At 38.5% G+C, this 22,481-nt stretch overlaps 1 protein-coding gene across 3 annotated transcripts in view; it reads left to right on the top strand.

The window, feature by feature from the left end:
* Positions 1-22,481, top strand: part of UNC80 (unc-80 homolog, NALCN channel complex subunit) — a 247,081-nt gene that overhangs the window by 121,322 nt on the left and 103,278 nt on the right. For 2 of the 3 annotated variants that reach the window (XM_060015561.1, XM_060015560.1), the window contains exons 26-28: positions 2,597-2,762; positions 11,081-11,181; positions 21,992-22,192. In XM_060015561.1, coding sequence (XP_059871544.1) covers positions 2,597-2,762; positions 11,081-11,181; positions 21,992-22,192 — 468 coding nt within the window. Of the gene's footprint in view, positions 1-2,596; positions 2,763-8,923; positions 9,128-11,080; positions 11,182-21,991; positions 22,193-22,481 lie in introns of all 3 variants that reach the window. The other variant, XM_060015559.1, reaches the window with a different exon arrangement.

Below are 22,481 nucleotides of genomic sequence, written 5' to 3'. Positions count from 1 at the left end.
TTCTGGTAGCATTTTTATTCACTCTTTTTGTGAACCATACAAATAATATCTAAAAAAGGAAAAAGCCTTTTTACAATATTTATCATAAAAAGCATAGCAATCAATTTTACTCTGATTGTTAACTTCCAAACTTGAAAACAAAGAAATATTTTTTAGAGAATTTTGTCTATAAAACTGCTGGTCTGTTAAAATGTTCTCCTGTTGAATTAGTAAAACCAATAACTGATGACCAAGCAACATGGAATTAAATTAATTCCCATCCAACGCCAAGACGAGTCCATAATAATAAAGTAAAAGGCAGTAAGGAAGTCTCTGTACATCTATATTCACTCATTAGGGAAAACAACATATTGGATGCTTTTGTACAAGATTGTGCTAGAAGCTGTACCAACTGTATCAACTGGATTTAACAAGTCAGGTTATAAATAATACACTGCGGGATTCCAAACGCTCCTAAAGTTAAAGAATCAGAAGCAAAGCACAGTTCACATATATGAAGAGTAGACTGATGAATATTTGAGAGTAAGGCTGTGAGCAAGGTGGTGTGATGGATGCAGAGGTGGGAGTGGGGGTGATGCAGAGATGACTATGTTGTAACAGGAGAACCGACACATAAACAACACACTTAAGAAAGGAGCAGAGGGCCAGGGTTGGCCAAAGAAGGGACTGGAAAAATCTGAAGAGCCTTCCTGGATGAGATCACATTTGAATGTAACTTTGAAAGATAAGTAGGATTTTGACGAGTAGATACAAGAAGTTGGAAGAGAGAACTACTTTTGATAATCAGAATTGTTATTTTATTACTTTTTGTCCCACCTAAGAAACTTATCTAATTAAATTTGGCTACCAAAATGGAAAGTAGTTAGGTTATTTTTTTTCCTAAAAGGGATTAATTTCAGAGAAACAATTATATTCCTAGAATACTTTTTGACAGTGTTAAATAGACTCCATGTAGTTCCTTATTTTTCTAGATGTGATATAATTTTCTGAGTACCAAAGTATAACTTCTGCTCTTAATTCAAAGGGAAAAGAAGAAACGATATGTAGAGTCTAAAGTTTCATTTATTAATAATAGTTAAAAGCATAAGATTTTAATCTTGGTACAAACTGGGTTTTTCAAAATAGTTTTTGTTTTTCAAACTACTTGAATCTGAGGGATTATTATGTCATAATTAGAAAAAATGCTGTATAAAAATAAAGTTAGCATTTTATATTTTTTTCATTTATCAAGTCTGAAAGCGCTTCATAGATTAGTGATTAATTATGATCTTCAGCGTGAGCGAGTCTCCATTTACAGAACAGGTCAAATGTCTACACTGGGGCCTCACAGGCCAAACTCCTACTAAATATTTAAACTCCCCAAGGCTTATTTTCAGTTTTGGGATCATGAAGTCTCCTAAGAGAGAGTGAGAGATTCCTCCAACGCATGATCCTGTTTTAAACCTCTGGCCATTACCCCTGAGGTTTCTTAAGAGGAAACCAAACTGGTTTCCCTACCAGTTTGCAGAGCTAACTTTACTTAATCCTAAGGATTTAACTCCAACATCACCTTGGTATTTGTTTTCTACTTTTGTTGTGTGATATTGTGATTTATGATAATATATGTTTGGTCTCCATCCCTGTTTCTGGCACAGTGCTCCTAAAATCCTTGGAATTTCTTAAGTCGGGAGGGTGACCAAGGTGTCTTTTGTTATGTTAAGAGGTGACTTGTAGAATGCCTCTAGATTACCTAAGGTTCAGCTGGTCACCAGATGAACCAACAAAATAATTAGAAAATTGAAACTTTCAGTCCCACCCCCTCACCTCCAGGTGACAACGATTTAATCAATCATGCCTATGTAATGAAGCCTCCATAAAGACCCAAAAGAACAGGGTTTGGAGAGCTTCTGGTTGGTGAACACGTGAAGACTGGGGAGTGTGCTGCCCTTGAAGAGGGCATGGAAGCTTGGCACCATCACCCCATACCTTGGCCTGTGCATTTCTTCCATCTAGCTGTTGCTGATTATATCCTTTTATGATAAACCAGTGATCTAGTAAGCAAAATATTTCTCGAGTTCTATGAGCCCCCCCCTAGCAAATTAATTGAACCTGAGGAGGGGTGTTGTTGGAACCTTCAATTTATAACCAGTTGGTTAGAAGCACGGGTGACCACTTGGCCTTACAACTGATGTCTGAAGTGGGGACAGTCTTGTGAGACTGAATCCTTAACCTGTGGATTAAGGAAGACATTTTCATGACCCCAGTCTAAACCTGGCATTAGATAGAGGGAAATTTGGCTGTTTAAATGCTGTTATGTGCAGCTTAAAATGGAGGGAGGGGGCTTCCCTGGTGGCGCAGTGGTTGGGAGTCCGCCTGCCGATGCAGGGGACACGGGTTCGTGCCCCGGTCCGGGAGTATCCCACATGCCGTGGAGCGGCTGGGCCCGTGAGCCTGCGCGTCCGGAGCCTGTGCTCTGCGACGGGAGAGGCCACAACAGTGAGAGGCCCGCGTACCGCAAAAAAAAACAAAAAAAAAAAAAAAGGAGGGAGGTTTGCCGGAAGACCAGTGCAGTGCTGGGGAGATGCCAGCATCCATGTGCTCCTCACTGACATTTCAGGACTTGGAGAGCTGCCGACTTCGTTTGGATCCTGAGTTGGACCGGCACAGATATGAGAGGAAGATCAGCTTTGCTGGTGTCCTGGATGAAAATGAAGACTCAAAAGATTCCCTTCACAGTAGTAGCCACACCCTCAAATCAGATGCAGGTGTTGAGGAGAAGAAAGGTATGGATAAGCAAAAATTAATTCACGTTTCAGGGTTTCTCATGGGGTATTTGGTCTCGGGTCTAAACTGCAGAATTGTGCACTGAAGGAAGTCCAAAACTGTTGTTGACTCAATGAGGTAGGCAATCATGCTAGTTAGGAGTTGGACTCTGCAGTCAGACTCTAATTCCGGCTCAGCAATTCTCCATATCCCATTGAATCTAAGATGGCATCAGTTGTAAGATGAACCATTATCTTATATACCAATAAGAAAGGAAAAATACTCCCCATTCAGCTCTTATGAGTACTTTCTTATCACTTAATTTGTGCTTTATTCTTACTGAAAGAGGACTTTCAGATGTAATTAGATGTAGATTTTTATTATCGGTCTATATCATTCTTTGTGCAGCCAGGTAAACTGGTTAAAGGTTTTCTAAACCATCTTCAATTCAGAGATCAAATTCTTAATCACTTTTCAACTCAGAATTGTCAGTGTCTGTGTTTTTATATGTGATAATGTCCTCTGTGTTAGTAACACATCATTTCTTAAATGAATCTGTAAAAGAAGTAAAGCTATTGGTGATAGTTACACAAGCCAACGTGCAACTGTATGAAGCTAGCCTACTTCAGTCGCTGCTTCAGGAATGTTCCCAAACACATCTGACTTACCATCCCACCCACTCCTCCACCCAACTATCATTTGGTTCCTGGGACTTAAAAGACACTGGCACCCATTTTGTACATTTTGTTGCTGGTGCTTTAGATATTCACATGAACACAAGCAATAGCAAATGTGTCCCAACTGCCACCTGGCTCTAGTGATCTTAAGATGTCATCAGTTGTAAGCCAAATCTCAATTTCAGAGATGTTCAAATGTAAAAAAATGTGCATCTTAAAATGGTGAAATAAAGTAGTTATGTGGCCTTGTCCAAGTTGCTTACCTTCTAAGCCAGTTTTCTTCCCTGTAAAATTAGATTAATAACACCTACCACATTGGAATGTTGAAAGCTTTAAAAGAGACATTGCAAGTAAAACATAAACTCAGTACCAGATACCTAATAAGGACACAATAAATAATTGTCACCATTGTTTTTTTTAATCTGTATCATGAGCATATCGATTAAAATCCATGCAGAAAATCCTAAATATGAGTTACAGATTGCAAAGTTTTAAGTTGCTCTTTAAAGGCTCCTTTAAACTGTTAACTTCTCTATTTGATTTTTCTATTTTCTTAAGTTTCATTATCCTTCAATGTTTTTCTAATGAATTCCACTAGAAAACAGCATATTTGTAAAAAGAGTCAAAGACAGTTTTATCCATTGGTATATTTTCTGCAGACAGTGACTGCATAAATGTTTGGTAGTTTAAGGAATGCATGATTCTCAAAAGACATAGCCCTACAGAAGACTTATATAGACATTTCTCCAAAGAAGGCTTGGCCAACAGGCACATAAAAAGGTGCTCAATATCACTAATTATTAGATAAATGCATATCAAAACTGCAGTGAGGTATTACCTCACACTGGTCAGAATGGCCATCGTTAAAAAGTCTACAAATAATAAATGCCAAAGAGGGTGTGGAGGAAAAGGAACCTTCCTACATTGTTGGTGGGAATGTAAATTGGTGTAGCAACTATGAAGAACAGTATGGAGGTTCCTTGAAAAACTAAAAATAATTACCATGTGATTCAGCAATCCCATTCCTGGGCATATATCTGGAGAAAACTAATTAGAAAAGATACATGCACCCCAATGTTCATAGCAGCACTATTTACAATAGCCAAGACATGGAAGCAACCTAAATGTTCATCAACAGATGAATGGATAAAGAAGATGTGGGGTGTGTGTGTGTGTGTATATGCATATGTATATATATATATACATATACAAACAATGGAATATTACTTGGCCATAAAAAAGAATGAAATGCTTTTTGCAGCAACATAGATGGACCTAGAGATTATATTAAGTGAAGACAGAGAAAGACAAATATCATACGATATCACTTATTTGTGGAATCTTAAAATATGATACAAATGAACTTATTTACAAAGCAGAAATAGACTCACAGACATAGAAAAACAAACGTGGTTACCACAGGGGATGGTGGGGGGGGAGAGACAAATTAAGAGTTTGGGATTCATATATACACACTACTATATATAAAAGAGGTAAACAACAAGGACCTACTATATAGCACAGGGAAGAAACTCAATATCTTGTAATAACCAATAATGGAAAATAATCTGAAAAAGAATATATATATGTTTTTTAAAAAAGAAATAGCCCTAGATAAAGAAAACACAACATATTTTAAATATTTAAAATGTTGTAAGGAATGGATATATTCTGAAAAAAAATTTTTTAATATTTTAAGATCAGATTGTTGTCACAGCATTTAAAAAATGCAAATAATTATATTGTGTTGAATTTATGGTGAACAGAAGCCATGTTGCAGGAAGGATTAGCCAAATTTTAGCAGTTTCTGAGTATGAAGAGGTATCAAGTCAAGGTTTGTTCAAATACTACTACTTCTGACAAGGATGACTGCATATGATGAGAAACATCCTTCTTTTTTATCAATATTTTTTAATTGAAGTATAGTTAATTTACAATGTGTTAATTTCTGCTGTACAGCAAAGTGGTTCAGTTATACATATATGTACATTCTTTTTTTATATTCTTTTCCACTATGGTTTATTATAGGATATTGAGTATAGTTCTCTGTGCTATACAGTAGGGCTTTGTTGTTTATCCATTCTATATATAATAGCTTACATCTGCTAACCCCAGCCTCCCACTCCATGCCTCCTCCAACCCTCTACCCCTTGGCAACCACCATTCTGTTCTCTATGTCCATGATTCTGTGAAACTCCCATCTTTTAAACATGTCCCACAGGGATTTTTTCCCATTCAAAATTATTATGTTAGTTATTATTTAAAGTAGTTGAAATAAAAATTGCTAATACTGACATGGTCAAATTTCAGCAGAGTAAATTCTACACCATTTAAAAAAATAAAACCTCAGATTAATTTTTAAGAACACTTTAATTTCATGATTATCATTTATGTAAATTGCCTTTAATATTCAAACACACAAATACTTAATAATTTTTCTCCTCATAGAATGGCTATATAATTACATGAAAGTTATTTAATAAATTAGGAGCAGAAAACTAAAAGTATAGATAAAATGAGAACATATTCATAAAATGTCCTTTACCAGTTGGCAAGAAACTTCCTGAAGATTCCTAAATCTTCCTTAATCCTTTCAATAAGCTGATACCAGATGCTAAAGCTGATGTGAAAATGGGGACCACAGGGACCCTGCTAACTCAGATTATTAAAATTTTATTTAAAATTTCATACCATCTGTTTGTATAACATCTAAAAATGTGAGTTCTTGAAATAACTTGAGGACAATTTGGATTCTACAAAGGAAAACTAACATGAAATAATCCTTAGAACTAAAAATGTCTGCCTAAAATCTCCAAGCAAGATCTGTCAGATCATTTTATCCATATTCCAGATACAAACTAAGACTGGCATTCCAGAATACAGACACCGAGACATGTGTGATCACTCAACAGTCATATACTGAGCACCTGTTGTATACCAGGCGCTATTACAGGTTCCTAGAATACAGCAATGAACAGGGAAAATTTCCCACATGTATTTTAGTTTATATTAGCTAATAGTTAATAACTTAATAGTGAATAACATTAAATTCTGGACTTTCAAGTAGAGATAAGTAGTATGAAGAAAACAAGTTAGGGTCAGAGAATTGGTAGCGACCTGAAGTAGGAAGGATTGTAGTCCTAAGTGACATTGAGCTGAGACTTGTGTGATGTTGAGGATCCAGTCATGTGAAGGACTGAGAGAAGAGTCTTCCAAACAGAGACAACAGTGAGAACAAGGCTCCGATGCAGGAATGAACTTGGAGCATGTGAAGAAGGGCAAAAAGGACAACAAGGTTGCAACAGAATGAGTTGGGGGAAGAGCGGTAGGAGAGAGGGTCAGGCAAAGGACAAATAAATAGGGTCTGTAGATATGGTTAGAAATTTAATTCTATTTAAATGTGTCTGAGAGTTGTTGTCAGGTTTTGACCAGAAAAGCGATATAATATTTATATTTATGATTTATGTATTTAAAAGATGAGTCAAGCTGTTAGAGTGGGGGTAAGAGCAAGCAGTTTGGTAGTTATATTAGTCTAGGGAATAGGTGACAGGGCTTTCAAAATCCTACGCTATTTTGAAGTGTTGAATCAGCAGGACTTGCTGATGGATATATGTGGTGTAAGAGAAAAGGGAAAAGAGATGTTTTATCTAATTCAGATGAATTTGTTTTGCTTTCATACTAGTTCTCGTTGTCATGGAGATAAAGGCTAAACTTCAGTGGTGTAGAATCTCGACTGATGTCTTTCATGTACTTTACCAAATCTGAATTCTAACTATGTTATGTCCTTTGTAACCAATGCCATAATTCTGAACATTATTTTTTTCAGTGCTATAAAATGTCTCCAATTATCTTTGGTGATAGAACAGTTTCTCAAAATTAAATTTTTTTTCATGTCATATTAATCTGGGGTTATTTTGCTGTACTTGTAGGCTGAAAAATATCATGAAATCAGGCAAAGAATGCCAAAGTGTGCCTCTGTAAAAATTTTTAAATTATTTCTTTAATCTTTTTCTCTACTTCCCAATCTCTTTTGACATAAATTGTATTAATAGTAATTAAAAATGATAAGTATATTCAGTTTCAAATGCATTTCAGATAAGTCATAAAGTCTCAATTATACCTAAAAATAACACTGAAAAATACAGTGGATGAGTTTTGTGCTATAACTAAAATAGAGCATTATGGTCTTTGTGGGATGTATTCAACTGTGCTGTGAGAATTTCTGTCTAGATGTGAAATTCTATCCAGATGTGTTCACGGAGCTCCATGAAGCCTTTGCCAGCTGAGTGGTGACAATTTTAGTCTGTCTCAGTCATACGAGTAAATCAGAGATTAAACATTTCACATTATTCAACAGGAATCTAGGCTCCTTTAAATGGCACTAATTAACATTTTACGGAGCAGTATGAGTTCTATCACAGACTAACTCTCCTGTGAGTGAGAAACTTGAGACTAAAATGCAATCTTCCTGATTGGCACTAAAATATTAATAGCTGTGCCTTAAATAATTAGTAAGAAATCTTGTTCATGTCTTAAGAAGGAAACCTTACAAAAACAGCCCCTTCCTGATAATCACTTGAAGCCCTAAACACTTTCAAAATCACCCTTACCATATCAATGTGTGACAACACCAAGTCCTCAAAAGAAAAAGAAGGTGTGGATATGACTATGGGAAATACGGATGCTTTTGGTTAAAATGTAGGTTTCAAGTTGAACGTGTTTCTTTTACGCTTTTATTTTCCTCACTGATGACTGTTTCTTCCAGAACACTAAAGAGGAGTAATGCATGTTCTTCTTGGTTCACGTAGACTGTAAGGTTGATTCAGGGTGTTGCAACTTTTGGACTCAGATCTCACCCAACCTTTTGACTGAGAGGAGGATGCTATGAAATCATTAGGTGCATTGAAAATGGAACCATTTCACACTCACGTTCACCCAAAGCACCCCACTGCAAACATCTTTTAGTGACTTTGCTGAGGAGCTGAGTGGAACCCACTGCTGACTGTTGGAGAGAGAAGCGCTTCTTGTTTTTATTTCTTAATGAGGTATTCCGAAATGAAGGGATTTTCCATGAAGGGGTTTCCCTAACTCACATAAGTCTGTCAGTCCCATTTCAAAAGAAAAACAAAAACAAATGGTTGGTGGTTCTGCTGAATCAAGCAATGATGCTGTGTGAACGTACTAACGGTCCCGGAGGACTCCGTGGCGAGGGCGCGCTCATGCTTGTGAATTCTGGGCCAAAGAGAGAGCAGGTTGTTCCCAGCACTGATGAGCTGTGTGTCCAAGAAAGAAGCTGCACCAGCCCTTCGTGGTGGACCCAGCCTCCTGCCCACCTAACAAAGCCGCCTGACTTGGGGCTTGGGAGAAGCTCCTTGTCCAGACATGCTGCTCATCCCGGCCAGCAGAGAGGAGGCTGTTCAGGGACAAGTTGGGGAGAGCTTGGCTTTAACGCTGGCTGGGGAGAACTAAGGGGGAAAAAGCCCTATTTTATTCTTTTAATACAGTTCCCAGCAGGAAGATCAGGATAGGAGGTTCCCGCCTGCTCCAGATTAAAGGAACCCGCAGTTTCCAGGTGAAGAAGGGGGGTTCCTTGTCCAGCATTCGCCGGGTCGGCAGCTTAAAGAGCAGCAAGTTATCACGGCAGGACTCAGAGTCTGAGGCTGAGAAGCTGCAGCTGTCCCAGAGCAGGGACACTGTCACTGACCTAGGTAACATAGAGGAGTGGGCTGTGCAGGGACGTGGGGGGTAGGAAGACAGAGACCGAATCCCCAAACAGCTCAAGTCCATTTTCTGATACATCAGTAGATGGAGGGCAGAGTCATAGGTTAGAGTACTCGTTTAGTCCATAAGCTATGTTGCCCTCCAGAGCAGGGCTGCTCCAGCCTTATTGTGCACAGGGTCAGCTGGGAGCTTGTTAAAACGCAGATCCTGATTCAGCATCTCCGGGATGGGAGCCTGAGATTCTACGCTTTTAACAAGCTTCCTGGTAAAGTTGATGCTGCTGGTTCAAGGACCACAGCTTGAGCAGGGAGCATATGGAGTGTACAGTAGGGAAAGAAAACATTTTAATGACAAGGACAGTTTTTTTGAAATCTAGATCTTTGTGCCTTTATTCTTCTGGTCAAGACCTTTAAAGCAAAAATGTAGATATTCCCTTGGGAATAGCTGGCTTAAAGTCTTCTGTAAACTAAAGCCTCTATTTCCCAGTAGAAACAACCAAAATTTCAGAAAGGAAAGATTGTCTACATCTAACAATTAGTGACCTTCAGCAAGTCACTTAACTTCTCAGGGATTTGTTTTCCCCAGCTACCCAGTGAGAATAATTCTGTGTACTCCTTGCCTACTGTGAAAGGATGCTCTAAAGATAAATTAGGGATGATAGTAAGGTATGTTAAACTCCTAAGAATGAGCTTTATATACAATCAGAGCTGTAGATTGTCACTATAGGACCCAAAGAGACTCTGAATCCCAAAGTGTGTTAGTCCTATGGGCTCTCATCATCATCTTAGTAGACAAGAAAAAGATTAAGCAGGCTTGCCGATAGGACTCACCAGCTGCTTAGAATTTAAATGTTAGGTTAAAAATTGAAGTGCATATTCTTTGCCTTTCAGTCGCGTATGAAAACCAAAGTGTAAAACTCTTCTTTCTAAGTAAGTTGTTTCAGAAGTCAGTCAGGAAATGTGGATAAATTATCAATCTAGCCTGCTGAAACAGAAGCTGAGTATATTTAATCAAGGAGAGTTTAAAATAGAAAATGTTTCTACACCTACCCACCCTTGCCTTTGAAAATAGCTAATTTATGCGTTAGTTAAGATTCAGCTTATTTTTTTAAGGAGACAATAGAAAAAACCTTACGACATCTTTTGTTACAGGCCTGAGCTGTAAGAGTATCATCAGTTAGTTTTGGGGAAAATATTATTTGAATTAATTATTTAAATTGATCAACGTAGCCTAGCCAGTTAAGTCAAACTATCCAAGCTAGAAGCATAGTTCTGTCATAGAAAATACCCAGAAAAGCTTGTAGATTTGAGAACAAAGCTTTGTTATCTAGTATACTAAGTAGAGAATTCCTGTGACATGTCTCCTTCACAGTTTCCTACAGAGACGAGTTTGGACAAAGGGTTGTCCACAGTTGGGCACAGTTACTTCCAAATTCCCTTAGTCTTTCCAAGGCACCACCCATCTTTGAAATAGCTCTGATAGCAAAGCCAGGTGGTGTTAAGAGGAGTAGCACTAGCCGTAGTCACAGCAGCAGTGGAGGTAGCAGCACCCTTTGTGGCCACTGCAGGTTGGTTGGTGTCCCTACTTAACTACACCTGCGAGGTCTGGGCAGTCTGGAATGGATTTGGGCACACTCAACCAATAACTTGCTCATCTCAGCAATTCAAGGACTTGACTCTGTTCTTTTTCTCTGCTCCCATATCTCAAAATGGAAGCCACCATAACAGAGATCATAAATGTCTTTGTAATTGCCAGTTCAGCTGGTGGTGAAGGGAACAGCTCCTATTAATATTACTCCACTAAAGCCGATGCTATGCCCTGTAACCCATTGGCCATGGTAGTCTGCCCTAGGATTCAAAAGCATGGACCACTATACCATAGCAACATGCTCTCCAGGGAGACAGAACAGTATAACCTTTCTTGGTATTTTTCTTTTGAAGAAGGGAGTCCTTGGAGTGCAAGTGAGCCCAGCATTGAGCCAGAGGGAATGAGTACAGCCAGCACGGAGGAAAATTACCACAGGAACATGTCATGGCTTCATGTAAGTAGGAATCTCAGAAAGAGCGCTGAGATCAATTTCTTTTGGCATTGGGGAAGATCTGTGGAGGTAGGATGAAAGACTGTACTAAAAACATCCATCATTTCGGCCTATTAGAAACATTATAGGCTTTTATTTCAGCTGAACCTCTGGATACTCACTAAGATTGGTCTTCTGCTGGATTATATTCATTTGAAGCTTATCTAAGACCAAGGGTGCTTTGTTATAGTTGGCTTGTGAGTCAGTATAAGTCAGGGAAGAAAACCCTGAGGGATCAGGCCAGGTTGGTGGTCAAGAGAGACTGAGTGACACAAGGCAAGGCATCACGATAGTTTTATACAGGTCACCACAAGTGCTGAGAGCAAGGTCATGGTGTCAGTCTTGAGTCTGTATTAGATCAAATTGTAAACTAGGACACGGAGATTCTAAGATGATGAAGGTCACACCTCAAAGGGCTCTCCAGAGGGCACAGGCAGGAGGGAATCCCAAGCACAGATTACAGTTCAAGGTTTGACCTGGGTGTAAAGAAAGGAAAAGAAAGGTCGGGAAGCATGATGTGAGATCCACAGTTGGCAGGGTACTGCCAGCACTATTATTATTATCATTTTTTAACATCTTTATTGGAGTATGATCGCTTTACAATGATGTGTTAGTTTCTGCTTTATAACAAAGCAAATCAACTATACATTTGCATATATCCCCACACCTCCTCCCTCTTGCATTTCCCTCCCACCTTCCCTATCCCACCCCTCTAGGTGGTCACAAAGCACCGAGCTGATCTCCCTGTGCTATGCGGCTGCTTCCGACTAGCTATCTATTTTACATTTAGTAGTGTATATATGTCTGTGCCACTCTCTCACTTCATACCAGTTTACACTTCCCCCCACCCCGTGACCTCAAGTCCATTCTCTACGTCTGCGTATTTATTCCTATCCTGCCCTTAGGTTCTTCAGAACTTTTTTTTTTTTTTAGATTCCATATATATGTGTTAACATATGGTATTTGTTTTTCTCTTTCTGACTTACTTCACTCTGTATGATAGACTCCAGGTCCATCCACCTCACTACAAATAACTCAATTTCGTTTCTTTTTATGGCTGAGTAATATTCCATTGTATATATGGAATATATATGGAATATATACATTGCCACATCTTCTTTATCCATTCATCTGTTGATGGACGCTTAGGATGCTTCCATGTCCTGGTTATTGTAAATAGAGCTGCAATGAACACTGTCGTACATGACTCTTTTGGAATTATGATTTTCTCAGGATATATGCCCCGTAGTGGGATTGCTGGGTCCGATGGTAGTTCTATTTTTAGTTTTTTAAGGAACCTCCATATTGTTCTCTATACTGGTTGTATCAATTTACGTTCCCACCAACAGTGCAAGAGGGTTCCCTTTTCTCCACACCGTCTCCAACATTTATTGTTTCTAGATTTTTTGATGATGGCCATTCTGACTGGTGTGAGGTGATACCTCATTGTAGTTTTGATTTGCATTTCTCTAATGATTAGTGATGTTGAGCATCCTTTCATATGTTTGTTGGCAATCTGTATATCTTCTTTGGAGAAATGTCTATTTAGGTCTTCTGCCCATTTTTGGATTGGGTTGTTTGTTTTTTTGATATTGAGCTGCATGAGCTGCCTGTAAGTTTTGGAGATTAATCCTTTGTCAGTTGCTTCATTAGCAAATATTTTCTCCCATTCTGAGGGTTGTCTTTTCGTCTTGTTTATGGTTTCCTTTCCTGTGCAAAAGCTTTTACGTTTCATGAGGTCCCATTTGTTTATTTTTGTTTTTATTTCCATTTCTCTAGGAGGTGGGTCAAAAAGGATCTTGCTGTGATTTATGTCATAGAGTATTCTCCCTATATTTTCCTCTAAGAGTTTGATAGTGTCTGGCCTTACATTTAGGTCTTTAATCCATTTTGAGTTTATTTTTGTGTATAGTGTTAGGGAGTGTTCTGATTTCATTCTTTTACATGGAGCTGTCCAGTTTTCCCAACACCACTTATTGAAGAGGCCAGCACTATTATTGATCTTAGATATGGAATGTCTCCATCTCCTCTGATTTTAATCTGACTTCCTGGTAGGGTCAGATAAAGGGCTGGCTGGTACCTCACGCTCAGTGTTTACAGTGCTATGCCCTTGGAACTGGTTAATCTCCAGAACTGGCTGATTTTGAGAATCTCTGAGGCAGCTATATTTAAAGTAAACTTTTTAGTGAAGTCCAACCTACATATTAAAAAGCATACAAAATCTTTGTGTACTGCTCAATAAATTTTCACAAAATGGACACGTCTGTGTAACCACCACCAGTTCAAGAAGAACATTAGCAGTACCTTAGAAGCCCTACCCGGGCCCTCGACCAGCCACTACTCTCCCCTATTGGTCACTGCCATTCTAACTTCTAAAACCAATAATTATTTTGTCTGTTTTTGAAATGCATATAATTGGTGACATATGCTGGGTACTCTATTGTGTCTGATTTCTTTTTTTCACATAAGTGTAAATCCTCCAGCTTTGTTCTTCTGCAGGGTGGCCTGTTCTATTCTTGGCTATATTCATTTCTATTAGAATCACCTTGTTAATTTCCATAAGAAAGCTTCCACAGCAGCCTTACTTTGAATACAAAGATCATTAAAACTGAGGAATTAAAATCTTTAATAAGTCTTCTAATGTATAAAATGGTCTATCCTCCATTAATTTGTGTTCCATCATTCATTTAGGATCTCTTCAATTTTATTCAATAATGCTTTTTAGTTTTGTGTACTGTTAACTCTCTGGAAGTGTTTGTGTAAGACCAGAGTTATTTATTCTTTAAATATTTAGAAGGGATCACTGGTAGAACCTTCTAGATGTAAAAATTTCTTTGTAGTAAAGTTATTAATTACAGATTTAATTTATGTAATATAATTAAGATTTCTCCAGGGAGCAGATTGGGCAAATTGATTTTTTTTCCTAGGGATTTGTTAACTTAATCCAAATATTCACATTTATTAACAAAAAGATGTTTATAATATTCTCTTTTTTTAATTTATTGAAGTATAGCTGATTTACAATGTTGTGTTAATTTCTACTCTACAGCAGTGATTCAGTCACACATATATACATATATTTTCTTTTTCATATTCTTTTTCATCATGGTTTATCACAGGATATTGACTATAGTTCCCTGTGCTATACAGTAGAACCTTGTTGTTTATCCATTCTATTTATAATAGTTTGCATCTGTTAATCCCAAACTCCCAGTCCATCCCTCTCCCACATCCCCTATTCTTTGGCAATGACAAGTCTGTTCTCTATGTCTGTGAGTCTGTTTCTGTTTCGTAGATAAGTTCATTTGTGTCATGTTTTAGATTCCACATATAAGTGATATCATGTGGTATTTGTCTTTCTCTGTCTGGCTTACTTCACTTAGTATGAAAATCTTGAGGCCCATCTATGTTGCTGCAAGTGGCATTATTTCATTCTTTTTATGGCTGAGCAATATTCCATTGTGTGTATATATATATGTATGTATGTATGTATGTGTATATATATATATACCACATCTTTATCCGTTCATCTGTCAGTGGACATTTAGGTTGTTCCCATGTCTTAGCTATTGTAAATAGTGCTGCTATGAACACTGAGGTGCCTGAATCGTTTTTGTTTTTTTTTTGCGGTACGCGGGCCTCTCACTGTTGTGGCGTCTCCCGTTGCAGAGCACAGGCTCCGGACGCGCAAGCTCAGCGGCCATGGCTCACGGGCGTAGCCGCTCTGAGGCATGTGGGATCTTCCCAGACCACGCAACTTAGGTTGCTTCCATGTCCTGGCTACTGTAAATAGTGCTGCAGTGAACATTGGGATAGATGTCTCTTTTTGGATTATGGTTTTCTCAGGGTATATGCCCAGTAGTGGGATTGCTGGGTCATATGGTAGTTCTATTTTTAGTTTTTTAAGGAACCTCCATACTGTTTTCCATAGTGGTTGTATCAATTTACATTCCTCCCAACAGTGCAGGAGGGTTCCCTTTTCACCACATCCTTTCCAGTGTTTATTGTTTCTAGATTTTTTCATAATAGCCATTCTGACCACTGTGAGGTGATACCTCATTGTAGTTTTGATTTGCATTTCTCTAATGATCAGTGATGTTGAGCATCCTTTCATGTACTTCTAGCCCATCTGTATATCTTCCTTGGTGAAATGTCTATTTAGCTCTTCTGCCCATTTTTTAATTGGATTGTTTGCTTTTTTGATATTGAGCTCCATGAGCTGTTTGTATATTTTGGAGATTAATCCTTTGTTCTTTCATTTGCAAATATTTTCTCCTATTCTGAGGGTTGTCTTTTTGTCATGTTTTAGGGTTTCCTTTGCTGTGCAAAATCTTTTAAGTTTAATTAAGTCCCATTTCTTTATTTTTGTTTTTATTTCCGTTACTCTAGGAGGTGGGTCTAAAAAGATCTTGCTGTGGTTTATGTCAAAGAGTGTTTTTCCTCTAAGAGTTTGATAGTGTCTGGTCTTACATTTAGGTCTTTAATCCATTTTGAGTTTATTTTTGTGTTTGGTGTTAGTGTTCTAATTTCATTCTTTTACATGTATCTGTCCAGTTTTCCCAGCACCACTTATTGAAGAGGCTGTTCTTTCTCCACAGTATGTTCTTGCCTCCCTTGTCATAAATTAGATGACCATATGTGTGTGGGTTTATCTCTGGGCATTCTATCCTGTACCATTGACCTATATTTCTGTTTTTGTGCCAGTACCATACTGTCTTGATTACTGTAGCTTTGTGGTATAGTTTGAAGTCAGGGAGCCTGATTCTTCCAACTCCATTTTTCTTTCTCAAGGTTGCTTTGGCTATTCGGGATCTTTTGTGTTTCCATACGAATTGTAAAATTTTTTGTTCTATTTCTGTGAAGAATGCCATTGGTAGTTTGATAGGTATTGCCTTGAATCTGTAGATTGCTTTGGGTAGTATAGTCATTTTCACAATACTGGTTCTTCCAATACAAGAACATGGTATGTTTCTCCATCTGTTTATGTCATCTTTGATTTCTTTCATCAGTGTCTTACAGTTTTCTGAGTACAAGTCTTTTGCCTCCTTAGGCAGGTTTATTCCTAGGTATTTTATTCTTTTTGTTACAATGGTGAATGGGATTGTTTCCTTAATTTCTCTTTCTGATCTTTTGTTGGTGGTGTATAAGAATGCCAGATATTTCTGTGCATTAATTTTGTATCCTGCAACCTTACCAAATTCATTGATTAGTTCTAGTAGTTTTCTGGTGGCATCTTTAGTATTTTCTATGTATAGTATCATGGCATCTGCAAACAGTGACAGTTTTACTTCTTCTTTTCCAATTTGTATTCCTTTATTTCTTTTTCTTCTCTGATTGCCATGGCTAGGACTTCCAAAACTATTTTGAATAAGAGTGGCGAGAGTGGACATCCTTGTCTTGTTCCTGATCTTAGTGGAAATGCTTTCAGTTTTTCACAATTGATTATGCTGCTTGCTGTGGGTTTGTCGTATATGGCCTTTATTATGTTGAGGTAGGTTCCCTCTATGCCCATTTTCTGGAGAGTTTTTATCATAAATAAGTGTTGAATTTTGTCAAAAGCTTTTTCTGCATCTGTTGAGATGATCATATGGTTTTAATTCCTTAATTAGTTAATGTGGTGTATCGCATTGATTGATTTGCATATTTGAAGAATCCTTGTATCCCTGGGATAAATCCCATTAGATCATGGTGTATGATCCTTTTAATGTGTTGCTGGATTCTGTTAGCTAGTATTTTGTTCAGGATTTTTGCATCTATGTTCATCAGTGATATTGGTCTATAATTTCCTTTTTCTGTGATATCTTTTTCTGGTTTTTGTATCAGCGTGATGGTGCCTTCGTAGAATGAATTTGGGAGTGTTTCTCCCTCTGCAATTTTTTGGAAGAGTTTGAGAAGGATAGGTGTTAGTTCTTCTGTTAATGTTTGATAGAATTCGCCTGTGAAGCCATCTGGTCCTGGACTTTTGTTTGTTGGAAGATTTTTAATTGCAGTTTCAATTTCATTACTGTGATAGGTGTGTTTATATTTTCTAATTCTTCCTGGTTCAGTCTGGGAAAATTGTACCTTTCCAAGAATTTGTCCATTTCTTTGTGGTTTTCCATTTTATTTTCACATAGTTATTTGTAGTAGTCTCTTATAATCCTTTGTATTTCTGTGGTGTCAGTTGTGATTTCTCCTTTTTCATTTCTAATTTTATTGATTTGCATCCTCTCCCTTTTTTTCTCGATGAGTCTGGGTAAGAGTTTATCAATTTTGTTTATCTTCTCAAGGAACCAGCTTTTAGTTTTATTGACCTTTGCTATTGTTTTCTTTGTTTCTGTTTCACTTATTTCTGCTCTGGTATTTATGCTTTCTTTCCTTCTACTGACTTTGGGTTTTTTTGTTCTTCTTTCTCTAGTTTTTTTAAGCGTAGGATTAGATTTTTTATTTGAGATTTTTCTTGTTTCTTGAGGTGAGATTGAATTGCTATAAACTTCCCTATTAGAACAGCCTTTGCTTCGTCCCATAGATTTTGGATCATCGTGTTTTCATTGTCATTTGTTTCTATGTGTTTTTTAATTTCTTCTTTGATTTCTTCACTGATCTCTTGGTTATTTAGTAGTTCACTGTTTAGCCTCCTGTATTTGTGTTTTGTACAGTTTTTTTTCCTGTAATTGATTTTCAATATCATAGCGTTGTGGTCCAAAAAGATGCTTGACATGATTTCAATTTTCTTAAATTTTCCAAGGCTTGATTTGTGACCCAAGATGTGATCTATCTGGGAGAATATTCCATGTGCACTTGAGCAGAAATTGTATTCTGCCTCTTTTGGGTGGAATGTTCTGTAAATATCAATTAAATCTATCTGATCTATTGTGTAATTTAAAGATTGTATTTCCTTATTTATTTTCTGTTTGGATGATCTGTCCATTCATGTAAGTGGCGTGTTAAAATCCCCACTATTTTTGTGTTACTGTCAGTTTCTCCTTTCATGGTTGTTAGCATTTGCCTTATGTATTGAGGTGCTCGTATGCTGGGTGCATAAACATTTATAATTGTTATATCTTCTTCTCAGATTGATCCTTTGATTGTTACATAGTGTCCTTTGTCTCTTGTAGTAGTCTTTATTTTAAAGTCTACTTTATCTGATACAAGTATTGCTCCTCCAGCTTTCTTTTCATTTCCATTTGCATGGAATATCTTTTTCCATCCCTTCACTTTCAGTTTGTATATGTCCCTAGGTCTGAAGTGAATCTCTTGTAGACAGCATATATCTAGATCTTGTTTTTTATCCATTCAGCCAGTCTGTGTCTTTTGGTTGGGGCCTTTAATCCATTTACATTCAAGGTTATTATCAACATGTATGTTCCTATTACCATTTTCTTAATTGTTTTGGGTTTGTTTTTGTGGGTCTTTTTCATCTCTTGTGTTTCCCACCTAGAGAAGTTTCTTTAGCATTTGTTGTAAAGCTGGTTTGGTGGTGCTGAATTCTCTTAGGTTTTGCTTGTCTGAAAAGCTTTCGATTTCTTCATAAAATCTGAATGAGATCCTTGCTTGGTAGAGTAATCTTGGTTGCAGGTATTTTTCTTTCATCACTTTAAGTATATCCTGCCACTCCCTTCTGGCCTGCAGAGTTTCTGCTGAAAAATCAGTTGATAGCCTTATGGGGTTTCCTTTATATGTTATATTTGTTTTTCCCTTGCTGCTTTTAATATTTTTCGTTTCAATTTAGTTTTTGTTACTTTGATTACTATGTGTCTTTGTGTGTTTTTCCTAGGGTTTATCCTGTACAGGACTCCATGTGCTTCCTGGACTTGGGTGACTATTTCCTTTCCCATGATAGGGAAGTTTTCAACTCTAATCTCTTCACATATTTTCTCAGACGCTTTCTTTTTCTCTTCTTCTTCAGGGACACCTGTAATTCGAATGTTGGTGTGTTTAGTGTTATCCCAGAGGTCTCTGAGGTTGTCTTCAATTCTTTTCATTCTTTTTTCTTTATTATGCTCCTTGGTGGTTATTTCCACCCTTTGTCTTCCAACTCACTTATTCGTTCTTCTGCCTCACTTATTCTGTTATTGATTCCTTCTAGTGTATTTTTCATTTCAGTTATTGTGCTGTCCATCTCTGTTTGTTTGTTCTTTAGTTCTTCTAGATCTTTGTTAAACACTTGTATTTTCTCAATGTGTGCTTCCCTTCTCTTTCTGAGATTCTGGATCATCTTTACAATCATTACTCTGAATTCTTTTTCAGGTAGGTTACCTATTTCCTCTTCATTTACTTGGTCTTGCAGGTTTTCACATTGCTCCTTCATCTGTGACATTTTTTTTTGCCGTTTCTTTCTTTTTTTTTTTTTTTTTTTTTTTAGTGAGTGGGATTGTGTTCCTGTCTTACTGGTTGTTTGGCCTGAGGCTTCCAGCACTGGAGTTTGTAGGCTGTTGGGTAGAGCTGGGTCTTGGTGCTGAGATGAGGGCCTCCGTGAGACCTCACTCTGATGAATATTCCCTGGGGTATGAGGTTCTCTATTAGTCCAGTGGTTCAGACTCAGAGCTCCCACAGCAGGAGCTTTGGCCCAACTCCCAGCTTCTGAACCAAGATCCCGCAAGCCATGTGGGATGGCAAAACAAACAAACAAACAAAAAACAATTACAAAGTAAAAAATAAAATTATACTAGGAAACTAACAGATATGTTAGAAAGAATATAAAAATAAAAATATAGATGAATCAACAACCAGAAGGTACAACAGTACCACAAGAGTAAGAAAGAGGAGGAGGGAAAAGAGAAAAACAAAAAAGAAAAGAAAAAAGAAAAAAAGGGGAAAAGGCCTTGGCTGTGGAGGGTGGGGCCTAAGTAAGGGTGAGGTTTGGGTCGGGGGCAGGGGCTATGCTTAGGACCCACAGGGCTGGAAAAGGCCCTGGGAGCTGTGGGGGGTGGTGCTTAGGCTCAAGGAAGAGAAGGGGCTGGGCATGCCCCCACCCCGGTCTCAGAGGGTAGGGGACCTCACCTGGGAGCCCAGCAGGCTTTCTGGGCTCGAGTGCCTGGGGTGAACGCCCTCCACTCCTCTCCCTCTCCTCCTGGAGGGTCCCTCCCACCTGCCTCTCCTGATCTCCCCAGCCTCCCTCCTATGCCCCCAAGCACCCACGTGGCCTGGAGGGGGCTTTGAAGGGCAGAGGACTGGCCTGGGAGCTCAGCAGTTTCCCCAGGCCTAAGTGGGTGGAGCAGTCACCTTCCTCTCCTCTCCCATCCTCCTGGAGGGACCCTCCCTTCTGCCTCTCCTGATCTCCCTGGCCTCAGGGACGCCTATCCTGTCTGGCCTCCACTTCTCCTCCCCCCCGTCCCCCCACATCCTACCAGTTCACTTGGGGGTTCCTCCTGTCTCCTTGGGCGTCAGGGTCCCCCACCAGCGGGCGGCAGATGCCCTAGTTGTGGGGAGACGCTCTATAATATTTTCTTAAGATCATCTTAAATTTCGTGAGATCTACAGTAATGTGCCTTTATCATTTCTGATATTGGTAGGTTTTATCTTTTCTTTCTCTTTTTTTGATCAGTCTTGCTAGAAGTTTATCAGTTTTATTAGTCAAAGAACCATTTTTTGGCCAGATTCAAGAATAACAAGGGAAGGTTTACAGTTCTTCTTTGTGCCCTGACTCATATTAGTATAAACAGGAATATCAGGGATCTTCAATGAATCTTGAGAGAGATCTGGATATTCTGTTCAGACAACACCTATTTTTTTTTTAAAAAAACTTTGAAGAGTATGAGGTATTGTTAGCTGAGTTTGAGAGGGGTGCATTGATACTGTTATTTACATTTGTCTCAGATTAAGCAGGACCTCTCATTCCTAAGGAAATGCATGGCAGCCCTTTCTAGAGGTTCGATTGGTCTTATCTGTGTAGACTTACTTTATGTTCTCCATTCAGTGTGGCACATGGTCTCGCACAGTTTAGGTGTTGGGGTGGGAACTAGTTTCATGAAGGATAGAATCATTCAGAAGATTACTCTGTGCAGATTTGACTAAACTTGCAGCTCTAGGAATGCTACTGCCTTTTTAGGAAGGCAACTTAAGAAGTTATCATCTCAAGGCCCTTCATTTCTTTTCTTAAAATAACCATATCATTTAAATCAACTGAGTTCTTTTCTGTAATACTACTTGAGAAGTCTAGAAGATATGAAGATTTGAGCCAGATCAAGCCACAAGTGAAGAGCTAGAATAGCCCAAAAGCTGAAAACAAATTAGTTTGTAGAGAGGGAAATGAAGTGCTACACTGGGTTTCAAGGCCCAGTTGAAGGTTAGAGGCCAGGGTGGAAGATGCAGAAATGTTTTCATGTTCCATGTAGATGGGCTGGAGTTAAAGACATCCCACAGCTGTCAAAGGCCAGCCAAATCCTTTGGGATGGAGCTTCTCATTAGTTTCTGCTCTTCTCCTGGCTCCTTCTACAACATAAGACCTGAAAAAATAATACATTTTAATTTCAGAATCTTCATTTGAAAATATTTGGGAATCAGACGTTCCCCGATAATTGTTTCAACTTTTGAAGAGCACTTAACCTTGTATTATTTCAAAAAGAACTTTCTATCAAGTGTGAATCCAGGGAGCAAAAGAAGCCACGTACATAAAGGCTTGTAACTCTTTGTTCTCTTGTGGGAATTATTATTCTCTGTGGAATTATTGTGATTTTAAGACCCATTAAAGAAAGTTGACATTCTCACTTTTCATCTTCCACCCCACATCGTCGTTCACAGTTGGTCTGTACCCTGGTTGCCTGGTTGAGCTTCAGTGATGTCTGTGTTCCAGGTCATGATCTTGCTGTGCAATCAGCAAAGCTTCATCTGCACCCACGTTGACTACTGCCACCCTCACTGCTACCTGCACCACAGCCGCTCCTGTGCCCGGCTCGTCAGGGCCATTAAGCTGCTCTACGGAGACTCCGTGGACTCCCTCCGAGAGAGCAGCAGCGTCAGCAATGTGGCTCTCCGGGGCAAGAAGCAGAAAGAGGTGAGCGAATGATCACATGATAATATACCAATGATAGGGAAAGTGATGTCCTAACAATCTTTTCTCTGGAAATGCAAACTTCAGCCCACTGCAGTTGCATAAACCAGGCTACAGATCTGTGTGATTTCGAGCAAAATTAGAAGATGGGTACAAAAAAGACAAGTGCCAAAAAAAATAAATAAATAAAAGACAAGTGCTTTGTCTTCATGTCCATGAGCAAACATGGGCTCAACTCTTTTCCCAGGCTTATTTCTACAAATAAATATGAACTCAAAGGGGCACTGGTGAT

This window comes from Delphinus delphis, chromosome 7, assembly GCF_949987515.2.
Source record: "Delphinus delphis chromosome 7, mDelDel1.2, whole genome shotgun sequence".
Taxonomy (NCBI): domain Eukaryota; kingdom Metazoa; phylum Chordata; class Mammalia; order Artiodactyla; family Delphinidae; genus Delphinus; species Delphinus delphis.
This window is presented reverse-complemented; position numbering and strand designations above follow the sequence as displayed.